Below are 16,797 nucleotides of genomic sequence, written 5' to 3' on the forward strand. Positions count from 1 at the left end.
AGAAAAAACACTTTTTATAATACAAATCATTTTATTATTAGATAGACACAGTTCCCATCGCTTATCAGAAACAATGTACAAAGCTATAGTAGTAATATCAAATATAAACAATATGCACCCTTCGTTTACTGCAAGCCTTATTTCAGGATACAGGGTAATTGAGCGCTTCTAGTTTCTGTAGCCAAGACATTATAAGAACAGAATGCAAAATGTTTATTATTCACTACACAACATTATAAATGCGACGCAATTAAAAGAAAGCTTAGCAGAACTCTGATATGGGGGCGCGTGTGCCTTCGAGCCGGGGCCCGGCAGCGGGCCGCGCCTCGCCGGTGTATGGGACATATTACTCACACGATGGTTCCAGTGGGACTAGAGATTTTTTAAAATTGTAATACTTGGGTTACAGTGTCTTTCATTTGTAACAAGCCCTTACTACACGAATGCTTATTTTGTAATTATATATAATGTCGTATAATATTGTTACAGTAATTTCATTACGTGGTTATTATACTTCTAATCAAGCATCCGCATGTCCAGATGATCTGATGATTTACAAAGAAATTCATAAAAATATTAAGTGTGATTTTAAGAGACACGTATCAAGATGCTTGAAGAGAAAACCTAAAAAAAATCTCTATACATCATGCTTTGAGACCTGCTTGCAAAGCTTTGATTATGCTTTACTATACGGGTCAAGGAAAGCAAATTTTAAAATACAATTTTAAACCAGTTCACAGTAACAATCACTCTGTGGAAGCGGTGAGCGGTATAAAAAATGGGTCCAGAATCCGCAAAGTAATTGTATCTGCAGTTACTAAACGCATCAGACACTGATGACGCCATAATTTATCAAATATCAAAACAAATGAACGGTCCTTATCACTTTATAGAATATACAAAATGCAGTTACTTATTTCCCTGTGGAAAAAATATTATCTTATAGTATTCTTAGATCACGGCGCGCTTCGATCTGCAAAGAAGAAAAACGAGTTGAAGACTTCCAACCAACAATAAACCGACGAGTGATCACGTGCAAGAGCCAGAAAAATATAAAGTTATGTATTACAACTTACCTCTAATAACCACAGGTAATTAAATAGTCTCCTAACTTCTCCACTACGGATGCGGCTTGCTGGGGCTGGATGGGTTCTTCGTACAGAGAAATGACAACGGCTGGAACAAAACAGAGACGTAAATTCCACATCCATCTATTACATTTAACAACAGCTGTAGGGCCTAAATAAGCACAATATCTGTGAATAACTTCAATGTTTCCTACGTTAATGAAAAAATAAGAAAAAACTCATATTAATTTTACATGCTGACAAAAAAAAGAGAAAATTAAGACAAAAGCTCAGAAAATTCATACATAATTAGATTGATTTATGGGTTTTTTAACAGTTGTTTACCTTGCTTCGTTTTCATGCAGTGTACGCCGACTTTGCCAAGTTTTGCGCGTATGATGAGGTCTGTGCCACTGAGGTAGATGTACCGCGTGCCCGCTATCGTCACTCCGCCGCTCGTGAGGAGTGACTCATTCTCGAATCCCGCTACTATCTTCGCAACCTCATCTTTTGATATCTGTTGACAATTAAAACATCGCAATCAAGGATACTGAAACAGAAGTTTTTACGAATAACATACATCACACGTAGTTAATGAACTTAACACCCAACTCCAGAGCAGTTACAATCTTTTTGGACAAGTGCGAGTTAGGGAGTTGACAAGTCAAGGCTTAAAATAATACATTTATCTTTGTCTTATAAAAAAATCTATACAAATATTATAAATGTGAAAGTAACTCTGTCTGTCTGTCTCGCTTTCACACCTAAACCGCTAAACCGATTTTGATTAAATTTGGCATAGAGATAGTTTGAGTCCCGGGAAAGGACATAGGATAGTTTTTATTCCGGTTTTTAAAACAGGGACGCGCGCGATAAAGTTTTTCTGTGACAGACAAAATTACACGCGGGCGAAGCCGCGGGCGGAAAGCTAGTAAATAAATAAAGTTCAGTCACAGTGACTGATACCTATTGGAGTCATTTTCCAATTTCTAATATCCCAGGCTATCAAGGTCATTTCCTTCTAGACTGTAAGATCAATGGATTCTTACAAAAAAACTTGAAAAGCATTAAAAGCGGGTTTTCCAACAACTTGAGTGAGTTCATTTCCCGCCTTCGGCAGGTGGATTTTTTCAAGTTGTTTGTTTATTTAAAATCCTATTTTATGTATATGAAGACCATTTCGCTGAACATCCGTAGTTCATTAATCTTTGGTGGTGGAAAAAATAAGACATTTTCACATTCGCGAAAGCGAATATTGTCTTTCCAATAGAGCGCTACGAAATTATTTGGTAGCTTAATCTAATCAAACATCGACATTTGTTATTAAAAAATGTAGGCAGAGTTAACAGTCTCATCTCAAACTAAATCTTTAAATAACGTGAAAAACCGAATTGCTTATGGTGGGGAATCGAATCCACGACCTTTCGCTTGCCCTGCTCTCACCATAATGAGCTACTTAAACATTGGATGAACCTGTCGAAATTTTTAAACTCGCGGGTTCGGACTTCGGTTCCCACCTTGAACAATTTCGATTTTTTCAAGTTATTTAAAAATCAACAGCTATTAGTTGAATATTTAAAATACATGTTCATATAATTTTCCCCAAACATACATCGTTTCTTGTGAATGCGAATGTCCAAAAATGGGCGAATATTCGCGGATGCGAATGAAAAACGACAACTTGAATGACCACCTAAGACAATGACATCCCATCAAAACATCGGTTTTTAAAGCTACAATTGGACACCAAACACAATGGGTTGTACGGGTAATGTACAAGCAAGAAATAAGTAAACAAGCCTAAGTATTATGATATAACTAAATATAATACAGAGTTTAAAAAAAAGCGACTCAATATTAAATGAATATTGTGTCGTTCAGTTTCTTTCCGATATTATTTCTAATATCATTAATCATTATCATTATAGCATTTTATCAATATCAATAGAGTTGAATAGAGACATTCGCTTTTTGTTTACAATCGTTATTAAATACAAGACTTCCTTCTAATTTATATTGTTTGGTATTAAAAAAACCGTTCCATCCTACATATGTATTTACGATTTGGTTTCAACAGCCAAATTACAAAACATTTCTCACGTCGATATTCATACTTTCGTGCAATACAATAGGGTATTTTACTCCATGTAAGAAAAAAATATAAAAATGCATGTCTTTAATAGATTTCATAAAAACTAAACGGGAAACTTTGATATTTTTACATAAAAGTGAAAATATAATTTTTTAATCCACTTTTAAAAATCATCCTTTTTAATCTGTTCTTCAAATGTCTAAAACGCCAACCGCCATGACGGATCCGCAGTGATGTCACTCTGTTAGTAAACAAGTAGATTTTGGCTTGATTTATGTGTAAAATATTGATTTTTTTTTGTGATAATATCACGTTAATAGACTTTTAAGTTTTATTTTATTAAAAAGGCGTCGTGAAAGACGGTTTTGTGTAAGCAGAAAGTTAGAGTAAAGTTAAAAACTAACGGAGTGACGTCACGAGCAGAATCAGCATGGCGACTAGAGATGGGTTTCCACCCGGGTAAAAACCCACATGAGGGTAAAAACCCAATAAAAACCGTTTCATTCCACCCGTGGGTGTTTACACCGGGTGAAAACAAATAATTTTATAATTATTTCAATTGGTATCTTTTCTTTATTTTTATTGAATTTTTCTCATTTAAGTTTATTGATTAATAAGTAATAAATCAAATTTAACACTAATATGCATTTATATCGTGGCCAAATCGTATAATTGATCACGTTATGATGATGTGACCAATTATTTTATAAAATGGTGTTATTTCAAGAATCGTTGAACCGATTTAGAAGAAATTTAGTAGGAACACAATAATTTGTGATCATGGCAAGGATATGGAGGGGGGGAGGGGGGGGGATGCCAAAGATGCCAAACTCTCTCTTTGATGACATTACGGTATAAAGTTACTAATAACAACACCAACTACAAAGTACTTCTGCTTAAAAACTTGAAATCGAACCGCCCTTCCGCCACTGTAACGCATTGTAACGTTTTTCAAGACCTCCTCTCCCCCCAGATTGCATTACGTAACACTAGAACGCCCCCTTAGCAACAAATACCACTTCTCACTTAAAAAAAACACTATTTTTGTTTTCACCCACCAGAATGGGTGATAATGGGTAAAAACCGGGTTTTTACCCAAATCACCCAGTTTTAACCCAATCGGGTGAAATGGGTTTTTACCCACTACCCATCTCTAATGGCGACTAGCGTTTCCTAATCAAATAAGTTCTTAGGAAGTGTTCGTCAGGAATCATTGTTCATACAAACCGAATCGTATCAATAATTTCGAACCTAGGCAATATTTTTAGACACACAAGGCCTTATTACAAAAAGTTACACTCTGGTTGAACTCTGGTTTAAATTGACATTTAGTATGGAAATGTCATTTGAAACCAGTGTTCGTCCCGGGTTTAACTTTTTTGTAATAAGGAGGTATATTGGTTTTTAGACGAACCTGTTCATGACGGAATTGGCGGAAAAAATTGTTCTTAACACATTTTTCATTCAGGATTCAATGCTAAGGGTTATTTTCGTTTTTTCTTAAATCTCATGTCGAAACTATGTGTAAACAAAAAAATCTTAGGTAGGGTGATTGCTATAGTAATTGGCCTGTACATAGTTATTGGCCACCTTGGCTAAAATAAAAATAAACAAGCATATGTACGTTATTAAGAGTGTAAAAGAGACACAAATACTTTCTCTGAGCAATACGCTGTCCAATGTAGTATGTCAGAGTAAGAACAGATGGCACTCTAAACAGCAGAAGCTTTCTTTCGACAACGAGTCGTCCGAGTAGTCGCATGCTTGTCAAAATTTTAAGGTAAATATTTATGAACATTGTTCGTAATTTAATTGTTTTTGCTTGTTATAGTAATTTTACTGTTTTTTTTGTAAAGAGAAAAAATGGTAGCTTATGTAGATAGATTAAGTTACTTTGTTTTGGAATAAAATAACTTTAAAATTATACCGGCCAATAACTATACCACGTTTCAATTTATTTCAGTTATTGGCCATGGGTGGCCAATAATTAAATTTTACTTTTATTGTATTTTTATTCAAGATTAAGTTAATTTAACCCTTAAATATTTGCTATTAAAATACTAACGTCCTAACCTATTAGGATCAGTAATTAGCCGGGGGGCCAATTACTGACACTTATGCACGGCCAATAACTATTTTTATTGATTTACTTTACCTAGATTGTTACAAGATGCCGTAGGTAACACAGTATACTAAGGTTGGTATAAGTAGTTGGAACAGAAACACTTAATCAGTTTAAAAAAATAAAACAAATAATACCTGAAATGCAAAACAATGAAATTTTTTTATTCTCTATCGTTTGTGGGACTATTTATTATAAGCAAGATGGATTGGAAGCGGAAGTTACTGATGAACCTGAACCTGTAAGTCGGGAGAAAGAATCAACATTGAGTGAAATAGGAGAACTTCAAACTAGAGATAGAGAAAGAGAGACAAAAGACCCTAAAACTGGGACCCAAGAAGATGAGATAGGTACTTGTAGACGAACGAGAACGACGAGATGAACCGTTAAAACAGTTAATGAAGCAGCGTTATCTGAAAATAGAACACAACAAAAAATAAATTTGACGACCTGGAAAAAACTGAAACAAGGACTACCAATTTTTATTAGTATTACAGCAGAAGTACATCCACTACCGGCTAAATTGACGAAAAAAAGACAATGATCAATAAAACGTACATTAAGGTGAAAGAAATAGAACGAAACAACTTTGATTTAATAGAAATAGAAAACGAAAACTGTAAAGAAACTTTAGAAGCAGAAAGTGGAAGCTATGCTGATCTCATCACTTTTTGCATCACGCCAACAGGCAAAAAAAAATCAAGTCTGAAGGACTTTCTACGGATTCCCCCAGAGCCAGCTCGAAAAGGGAAGAGAAATATATCGCGATTACCGTTTCACATATCAGGCCAGAATATCAGAGGATTCAGGAAGAAAAAGCTAAAGAAAAAGAATTCCTCCAGAAAGAAAAAAGGGAACGGAAAATTGAAAGAGAACAAAAAAGAGATGACAGAAAACGGAAAGCTGAAGAAAGAAAACTGCTAAAATAAAATAAAGTAAGAATAATGTATCTGTATCCAATCAAATCTGTAATATTTGCAAAAAGCTTATAAAAAATAGACTTTTAGTATGCTCTGAATGTCACCGTGTCTTTCATAAATCTTGTGCAACAGCATATTCCTGAAGAAGAAGGAGACTTCTTTGTCACAATTGTTACAATGTTACTGAATGTACTGACGATGATGAGATAGATGAAGAAATCGATAAGAGTGATACTGATGACGAATTCTTAGCTAATCTTAAGGAAAGACAAAATGAGTTAGGATTACAAAGCGTGAAGTTTCAGTGATTTTTATGGGTTTTTTTCGGTGGCTAATAACTGTACTTCTAGGAGCCAATTACTGTGTTTTTGGGGCCAATAGCTAAATTTAATGTGATCTCTGATATTTTTAAAATTATTATTGTAATTCTTATCGTATAACACCAAATAGGTACTAGCTTAAATAGCAGCAATATTGTTTTCTCATAATAAAATATAAAAAGTAAACAAAAGTCGAGTTTTTGTTACATTTAACACAAGTTAACTTACACAACGCTCTTAAAGGGCCAATAACTGTAGCAATCACCCTAGGTTCTTTTCGAATCAATGGACTTTTGTCCAAGAATGAACAAGTAAAGGTGCTCCCTCACCAGGAGCATTCGCGTGAAATGTAACGTTACAGTTTCGAGCTTTACATCAGGGAATGAGTAAAACCGACCATTACAACGCGTACCTAGTAATATAAAAAAACGAGAAAACATCAGCGAAGGAGAAGAACCGAGCATTACAATGCGCACCTTGTAATGTATCAATTAATTAAATCACACGTGAATACTCTCAAAGTCAAATCTATAATGTCACATTACACGCGAATGCTCGTCAGTCAGGGAGGTAGAATAGTGATGAGTCTGATATAGTTAAAGGGTTTCCTGTGCCCCGATTACGCTATTTTTTAACGTCTCCAATACAGACGCGCTTCTTCGTTTTCTTCGATTCTGCGATACGGATTGGTCAAAACAGCTGACGTCAGCTTCTGCAAGCGCGTCTGTATTGGAGACGTTAAAAATTACCGTAATCGGGGCCCTGATAACATAAACCCATCAAAAACAATACTTGTCAAAAAAACCAAGTCTCGCAACTCAGTTGTTCTACGGTAAAAAGTTGTGAGATCCATGTAATACCAAGTCCAGGCCAGGAAATCTTTAACGTTTTACATAAATATTTATTGACTTGGCCATCGCACTAAATAATTTAATTTACACGTGTTTTCATGCGATGGCCAAGTCAATATATTTGTGTAAAACGTTAAAGATTTCCTGGCCTGGACTTGGTATTACATGGATCTCACAACTTTTTACCGTAGAACAACTGAGTTGCGAGACTTGGTTTTTTTCACAAGTATTGTTTTTGATGGGATCTCATTTCTTTTTGTATTTTGTAGACAGCAGTTATGTATCTAGAAAACTGGACCGAAATTGAAAAATTTTACTCGACTTGGCGGTTGCACTACCGTGCCCCCAAATATTTTAGTTTTTCCTTGATTCATACACCAAACACTACTTATATTCCAAATTTGAAGCTTCTAGGTCTGCTAGAAGTGCCTTAGAGTTTTGATGATCGGTGAGTCAGTGAGTCAGTGAGTGACAAAATTAAGTAACTTTGACCCGTTATAATTCTTAAACTACTGGTTCAAATTGAATGAAATTTTAAATATACCGTGTCTTTACAATGCCTGCATAGCTAATGAAAATTCAGTCTTCTAGTTTTATCCACAACGAAGTTACAGGCAGTCGAAAATGGCCTGAATTGCTTCGAGAAAAGGATGGTACGGCCGTGCCGCTTTTTTGCTCGACTTGGTGGGGGCACTGCCGTGCCCCCAGATTTAATATATTATTTTGTTTCATATTATTTGTATCCTACCTACACTACAATGTTACGAAGATTACGAACCTATTTAATGTGAATATTAATTTGAATGCAAACGAATTTAACTACATAGTGAACAACACTTGTTATTCTAGGCAACTTTATTATCTAAACTTGATGAAACGTCGCCAACGTAAATTGTTTTAATCATTGTCTAGCCTATCCTTGACGCGAATTGAAAGTTTTGTTTATTTAACTTAGAATATGTTTTTCGCTAATCACTCTTGGAAAAAACTAATCGCGCGCATTCATAACATTGATGGTCAATTTTAAAAACGTGTAGGCATAGATAGACATAGGTGTCTTAACGCCCGTATTCATAAAGGATACTTGCTCATGTGAAGCAGCAAATCGAATGCACAGCGTTGAATAGAGCTCTGCGATTGGTTCATGTGCCACGCTGTGCGTCCACGCGCACTGTGAGACCTCATAGTAAAGTTTGTGAATACGAGCGTTAGTTTAGCTAAACAGTTTCGACCAATTTCAAAATAGACCAAAGAATTTTTCACAGACTAGACTAAACTGAAATTCAACAAAGTTGAGTAGGTATTGTGACTGTCAGGCTGGGTTGCATCATCTTTTTTTTATTTTTATTTTTTATTTGTGGCAACCAAACCTCTCTGGGAGGTTTATTTCTGCCAATGTCGAGTGAAAAATATTGACATAGTTATCAATAGAACGTGGGTGTTTCAGTTCTATTGATTTTTCATGGATTCCGTGGAGTTAAGTATGCCCGTAAGCAGGTTTCGAGACGCCACCGGGTCCAAAGCGGGTTGTTCATACGACAACCCACTCGACACTCGATGCGCGCTCAAATTCGAAGTATTTCAATGTTTTTTTATAATTTATCACTTCACTTCACTTTAGAACACAAAATAACACCAAATTTGTACACTAAAGTCCATTAAATAATAAATTGAAACCATTAAAACAGATCGACCATGCTTCCCGTTCAACTACCCTCCACGGAATCTTGCATCATCTTACTTTAACTTTAACAAACGTCAAAAATCTGTCAAACTCCATACAAAAAACCTCGGTTATCGTTAAAGGTACCGTCAAAGTAAGGTGGTGCAACTCAGCCTTACAATGTTTAGTTTCTCAGTCATCAGTCTCAGTAAATTTAAAACAAAAGTAGATACAGAACCAATTGTGTAATAATTTTTAGGCCGTGATATTGTTATTGATCAACAATAGTGGCAATACCATACAAGCAAAAACAGAAAATAAAACGCGTCATTGAAAATGGAAGGGAACCTATAGCATTTCAATCCAATTGGTACACAAACCTTATGTAATGACTTATGAAAATTCGTATAAGAGTTTTATTGGAATTGTAATGCTTCAATAATACGTCGCCTGCACCAGGCGTATAAGATATTCGACTATTCAAATGTTTTAAAAATACATCGGCTGCACCGGTTTGATACCTACCTAATTATACCTATATTTTAAAAGTTCGCAGAAGTCATTGGTACAGTAAACAGCACACCAAACAATACATTTTTGTCGTAAAATAGGACTTTTATGACCATACAATATCGCACAGTGTTTCATAAATACATATAATAAGTATTTTAATCATTTATGAGAATCCCATAATACTAAATGATACATGAATGCATTCTTATAAGGGTTTAATTTTAATCATTTATACAGAAATTGGTCAACATTCATCATAATCAGAACTGATCACAGTTAGAGATGAGTAATCTAATCCTACATCGGGTAAGCCTAAGCCTTCAAAGGTGAAATGAATTAGGAACTAATGAGAGAGGATATTACTTTGGATAACCAGCAGAAAAATCCAAGAGGCTTTAACTTCATGATAAAGTCAAGAATTAGGTACTAATGAGAGAGGATAACTTTGGATAACCAGAAGAGAAAGCAAAGTTGCATTCCATGTTCGTGTTGGTAGTTTTTATATTATTGTATCTATGTATTTTATTGTAAGTTCTACCTACTTGCTTGGCTGGGATCAGATGTGTGTGATTCAGAGGCAAATAAGAAACAATAGTTCCTGGATAATCTTATTCTATTGTCTATTTTGTATAAGGATTGTGAAATACTAAATATAATACCTACAGTAGGCAGGTAGTTAGGGCACTAATTTAGAGAATTGCTAAGTTAAAGACATTTACACAATCAAACAATTTTCAGAAGATTGTTATTTGCTGGGATCTAGCTTTATTTGTGTATTAAATCATATTAATGTAATATTACTAACATGCAGGTATTGGAAATAGTTATTTAGGTTTGTACCTAAATGTGTTTGTTTCTCAATTTAGGTAAAACAAATTATGTAATACTACTAACCAAATGTGATACTACTAACTTGTTATTAACTTTTGTTAATTTAACCTCATGATAATCTAGGTACTTAGGCCTAATTCACACGAGAGCTTTTTTAACGTCCGTTAAAAAAGCGTTCAAATAGAACATAATATGCATACCCAAGCCTATTCCCAACGCTCTGCGTTGAAAATGCAACACTGCTCGATAAAAAAGCGTCGCGTTTTAAAAGCGCCGACGTGTGAACACGTACTTGGGTATGCATATGTTCTATTTGAACGCTTTTTTAACGGACGTTAAAAAAGCTCTCGTGTGAATTAGGCCTTACAAGGCCCTAGACTTTAGGGTCTTTTATCTGGTTAGGTTCATTTTAATAGTGAAAGGTAGACAAAGATCTAAGAACCCATACTTTAATAATTTTAGAAAAATATGAGCCAGTAAGTAAAGTATACAGTGTTGGACCAATGAGATTGGGAGATCCGGTTGCTTTTGACCGAGATTTCTATGTAGGATCAAATAGAATTTTAATAAGATTAATAATGTTACCAATAAGAAAATCTACCTACCTACATCATAAACTTAGATGAGGGATTTGTAGAATAATAAACTAACATAACTGAATTTGAACAATGAAGATCTACAACCTGTTCCTGCGATATCACCGGCCGGCAAAATAGGGGTCTCAAGCAATAAAATGTTACTGAAATATTAGATTCCTGAACACAATTCAAAATTGCATGTTGAAGAATTCAGCGGTTCGAAGTTTAGAAGTCAATCTAAAATGAGTTGGAGTATTCCAAATTTGCTGCCACCCTCTGCCAGCCACCACATGTCGCCATCTTGTCAAACTTGCCGGATAAAATTCGTCATCCTTTTGCTGTATAAAAATGCACTTTGTTCACAATTTCTAGACACTTTAAACACATGAGCACTAGAGTGGATCTTTCAATCACTGACCACGTAAAGCCGAAACTGCGAGAAACTTACTTCGAAACCTTCTGACTTGGCCCAGACATTTCCATCGTGACCGGCAATCGCTGCTTTTGTTACACATCTGGATGCCATTAACTGTTTATCGACATAATCTTGCCAGCTCATTTTGATAAAGTTCAATTAAAAATAAAACTACTTTGCTAAATAACAATCTACTCTTCACAACGAGCAAACGCTCCACACGAACAAAAAGCACTGCCGTTTCAAAATCAAAATGGCAGCGTCACAGGCATAGACACGACAGGAAGTGCACTGCTGCCAACACTGCCACATAATATCCCAAAAGTCTATGATCATCATAGACAATAATTCGTGAAGAGGGGTCCACCAAAAAAATAATGAGACGTATTAATTTAGTTACTAACGCTTTTCTTTTTAAAAACTAAAAATGCTTTATTCTGTACATTTATACAGGATGACTGGTAATTAGTGGCGGAGCCGTAAAGCTAAGCGTCCACATGTCGGTATCGTACGCATCGGACGTATCGCACGCAACGGATTGTTTATATGAAAATTCATATAAGTGCGTCCACCTGTCCGCATCGTACGCATCGCACATCCGATACTATGTATTTCGTACGATGCGTCCGTTGCGTACGATACCGACAAGTGGACGCTTAGCTAGGGGACCTCCCCGTTATAAACTATGAGACCTACCGTCCTATCAAGACTTACACCACAGTAGATAACATACATAATTATTATATGTATAGTTACTGTGCTTACACTGTATACAGGGTGGAAACTGTGGAAAGTACTCTTAATACTGTAGATAGAAAATTTTACTCAAAGAAAACATTTCTTTATTTTTGAAATGAAATAGAACTGTATTCAAAGATTTCCAAAAATTTGCTTGCCACACCTGGAAATCGACCGAAATAAAATCTGTCAAAAATTACACCCTGAATTTTTAATACATCAAATGTAAGGGTTAAGTGACTTAAGTGTAAGGATGAAATCTCTGAATCTCTCTAACAAACGTGATAAATCAAATGAAAGGAAAACCATGATAATTATCACAAATTATTTTGATTATTAACAGAAGTTACATTGCGACATAAAAGAATAGAAATTAAATGAGGGCACCACTGTCGTTCTCAAAGCAACCCTGATAGCGCGCTAGATTGGTTTTGATGCTTGATTTTTTTTAGTATAATAATTTATTATACGACTATTATTTTAATTCAGTAGTATGTAGGTAGACTAGCATTAAAACAGCTATTGTACTCATAACTTATTTTTATTAACCTTTTGAGCACCACGGTCTTCTATTTAAGACAATAATCAACATATAAAAAGCAACACACACATTCGTGTCATTCAATATTTTCGGAACCTTGTTTTGCTATTCTTCGCACTGTTACTTTCAGACACACCTAGATTGACCTAGAACAACAAAATTAAAATTAATTACAGTAAAATAAGCCCACTTTCTGTTTACAACTTATACAAAAGTAGGTCGGAGTTATAATAATTAACTATACTTACAAAGTTATAAACACAATTTACTACACCATATTCTACCCCATATTACTCACTGAGAATGTCACAATAATTTATAACGATCATGATCTTTAGTCGCACTACATCACCACTACATTGAGCAAATTTTTTATTTTTTTAAACGTAACCTCTAAAATTTTGATTTGAATGATTGAAAATCAATGGTCTGCGCCTACTCTTAGCCTAGGCGCAGACCATCGATTTTTCGTCGGCCGATAGTTTAGTCATGCAGTTGATCAGTATGGCCGTATGAGCATGTATGGAAGTGCGCACATTACACAGATTTGATTTGCTGATTCTTCATAGAAATTAAAATCAGATCCAACTATCGGCCAACTAAAAATCGGTGGTCTGCACCTAGTCTTAAAAAACCAGGAATACCACAATTTCATTAAATTTTAAAATTATTTGACTCTTTGTTTACCAATCACTTCACACACACATACATTATAATCAGTGTGGCGGAAAGTACCTGGATGCGGGCAGCCCAGAACCCGTCTTTATTGAAATCCTTGGCGTAGGCCTATTTCCAATAGTGAAAGTCATATTTTTACTGACAGCAGTGTTTTGGAATTTTTGATCTATTTCTTTATTTAATTTGCGAGAATTTGTTGTATAGCCTGACCAGGAACATAAAAACCCTCGCCATGTTGCGGAAAACTAATGGTACTAATTTCTTTTAATGGCAACAGTAACTGAAAACTTCATTGACATGTCACCTTGCATGTCAGTCTATTGCTGTCAAAGTGTAAACAAACTTTATTTTAAATGTGCGCAATTGATTTTGTGAATTAAATTGCTAAAATCTTTTTGTAGTCGTGAAAGAAAAGTGGTTCACAATGTCGCACCTTCGGTAGAACAAGGGCACAATTGCACTTTTTGTAATTTTACAGGAGAGCTATTTTAAGATTTTTATTGGATTTAATATGGTCTAGCTCTGATAATATTCCTGTAAAGTGGTCCACCTTTGCATGACATAAACTATATACTATATACTTTTTACGCGCATTGCTTGCAAGAATAAAAAGCTTTTATAGCCCGACCAGGAACATAAAAACCCTCGCCATGTTGCGGAAAACTAATGGTACTAATTTCTTTTAATGGCAACAGTAACTGAAAACTTCATTGACATGTCACCTTGCATGTCAGTCTATTGCTGTCAAAGTGTAAACAAACTTTATTTTAAATGTGCGCAATTGATTTTGTGAATTAAATTCCTAAAATCTTTTTATAGTCGTGAAAGAAAAGTGGTTCACAATGTGTTAAAGTATTTGTCGAAGAGAAATACTAAGGGTTCGGATAATATTTTCATTGAATAATGTTTCCGACAAAGGTTGTCAAATTGACTGACATTTTTATCGCATAGTACAGTCCACTATGAAAATTAGCTGTAGTTTGTTTCAACTACCTATTTTAAAAATTGTTGTCACTTTCTAAGTGTTGAATTTTATGGAATTGGGAAAGAAGTACCGAGTTTGAAGCGTTCATGAGCAAACATTGCAGTTAAATATTCAAGTTCTGAATTTGATTATTGATGAATAATAAAATAAATCCTGCTATCTCGATTGATGGTTTCATTTAATTTATTTAAACCAGGTTACCTATAATAATATTTTTTCGTTAATTTATGTAAATATCAAATTAGCCCGTAATCCTGAATCCTGATACATAAAGTTAGCCTATTAATTTAACACAGGTACGACTGTACTCAGTGTTGCACTATCAAATGCAATTGACGCGCCTCTATGCCAGGGTTTTTATGTTCCTGGTCAGGCTATAGTTTTTTTATATGAATTTTTATTTCAAGGAGGGGATTCATTTATGCCCTTGTTCCACCAATATCTAAATTATTTTGTAGTTATGACCAATTTGAGCTTTAATTTAGGATGATGTTAGAATAAAAATAAGCAGTGTTTTTGCATAAATAATGTATTTTTTAATTAATTTAAAAGTGTGTAGTAACTTCACACAAAAAAAGTGAATAAAACTTAGAGATAACATGACTTTTTAGTATCTATCTACAGGGTGTTAGGTAAATGGGTATATGAGCCGATACTAGCCCATGTTAACATGGTCATATAAATGGTATGGTGAAGTCAGAAAATTAATATCTTCATTTTAATTATTTTAATTTTCATACAAATCGGATTTTATAAATTTTATTTTGTAATAATGGAGTTTTAGTTAAATTGTTAAATTTCTAAGCACATTTTTTGGAATTGCACTCGACTTTAAGACCAAAGAATAAAAAAAATTGGACGGACAAGGGCATAACTGTCTGAACGACTTTTTCCCTCCAATTTTTGAATTACTTACTAGGCATAAGTGTGATAGATGTGGCCTTGTCACTCCAGAAACCAAAAACATTAAAGGGCATATTCACCATTGCGGCGTTAGTGCTCCAAATGACAAGTACTTCATTCCCCGCCGACGGCGCAACTGACCAATGAGACTTTGTCGCGTCAGAACAGTAAAATAAAAGCGCCAATAAGACAAAGCCGCTTTTTGCCCCTGGCAGTTTTTTGAAGGAATTAAACGGGTTTCTTTGTCTCTCCAGTTGAAAACACATTTTTAAAGTATTTCTGCATACTTAACTCATTTTTGCAATTTTTGACAATTGTGCCCTTGTTCTACCGAAGGTGCGAACATGTTAAAGTATTTGTCGAAGAGAAATACTAAGGGTTCGGACAATATTTTCATTGAATAATGTTTCCGACAAAGGTTGTCAAATTGACTGTCATGTTTATCGTATAGTACAGTCCACTATGAAAATTAGCTGTGGTTTGTTTCAACTACCTATTTTAAAATTTTCTGTCACTTTCTAAGTGTTGAATTTTATGAAATTGGGAAAGAAGCAGTAGCGGCGTAAGGGGGGGGCGGTGGGGGCGGTCCGCCCCGGGTGCCAAACATCAGGGGGTGACACAAGTCGTGCAGATTAGTACTCACTGACGAATCTGCATGGCAAATCTGCGGTCTATGTCCATGATACGGGGGGGGGGGGTGCGATTGTCTTTCAATCTTCGAATCGGTAGGTAACTCCAAAATCCTGGGGGGTACCAGTGGGTGCCTTAGGACTTATGACGGGGGGGGACAGGGGGGTGATCGCCCCGGGTGCCAACCCATGCTACGCCGCCACTGGAAAGAAGTACCGAGTTTGAAGCGTTCATGAGCAAACATTGCAGTTGAATATTCAAGTTCTGAATTTGATTATTGATGAATAATAAAATAAATCCTACTAGCTCGATTGATGGTTTCATTTAATTTATTTAAACCAGGTTACCTATAATAATATTTTTTGGTTAATTTATGAAAATATCAAATTAGCCCGTAATCCTGAATCCTGATACATAAAGTTAGCCTATTAATTTAACACAGGTACGACGACTGTACTCAGTGTTGCACTATCAAATGCGATTGACGCGCCTCTATGCCAGGGTTTTTATGTTCCTGGTCAGGCTATAGTTTTGTTTTTTTTAATGATATAATTTACGAAATAAAAAGATTTTCCAGTCAAATATGTTTCAATTCCGCGTATCTACTGAAATTTGTTTGCTTTTATCAAAAAATATTAAAAACTATAATATGAATAGTTTTTAAACAAAATAACCACATTTTCATTAGCAAAGACCCAAAGGATGCTAAAATTCTAGTTAGAACATAACTTAGTTTGGTGAATGTTGAAATAATCAGTTTTTTGTCTCTCCTGTAAAAAGTGGTGTGAGCCACTTACGCGGTATTTACAAGTGCTACTTGGACTATCCCCAACGATATGGTGGTGAATTTTCAAAAAATAATCGGTTATCTTGAAATGCAGTTCTCTTTCTTTTTAAAAAATAAAGAAATGTTTTCTTTGAGTAAAATGTTCTATCCACAGTATTAAGAA

The 16,797-nt window shown here is 35.0% G+C and overlaps 1 protein-coding gene across 1 annotated transcript; it reads right to left on the reverse strand.

Moving 5' to 3' along the window:
• Positions 1-11: 11 nt before the first annotated feature.
• LOC135087768 (profilin) lies at positions 12-11,642 on the reverse strand. Its single transcript, XM_063982558.1, has 4 exons — positions 11,406-11,642; positions 1,413-1,584; positions 1,077-1,176; positions 12-973 (listed from the first exon to the last, which is right to left on the reverse strand). The coding sequence occupies exons 1-3, from the start codon at positions 11,514-11,516 to the stop codon at positions 1,079-1,081; spliced, it is 381 nt and encodes a 126-aa protein (XP_063838628.1). The 5' UTR covers positions 11,517-11,642; the 3' UTR covers positions 12-973; positions 1,077-1,078.
• Positions 11,643-16,797: the final 5,155 nt, after the last annotated feature.

This window comes from Ostrinia nubilalis, chromosome 3 (genome assembly GCF_963855985.1).
Source record: "Ostrinia nubilalis chromosome 3, ilOstNubi1.1, whole genome shotgun sequence".
NCBI classification, from domain to species: Eukaryota; Metazoa; Arthropoda; class Insecta; order Lepidoptera; family Crambidae; genus Ostrinia; species Ostrinia nubilalis.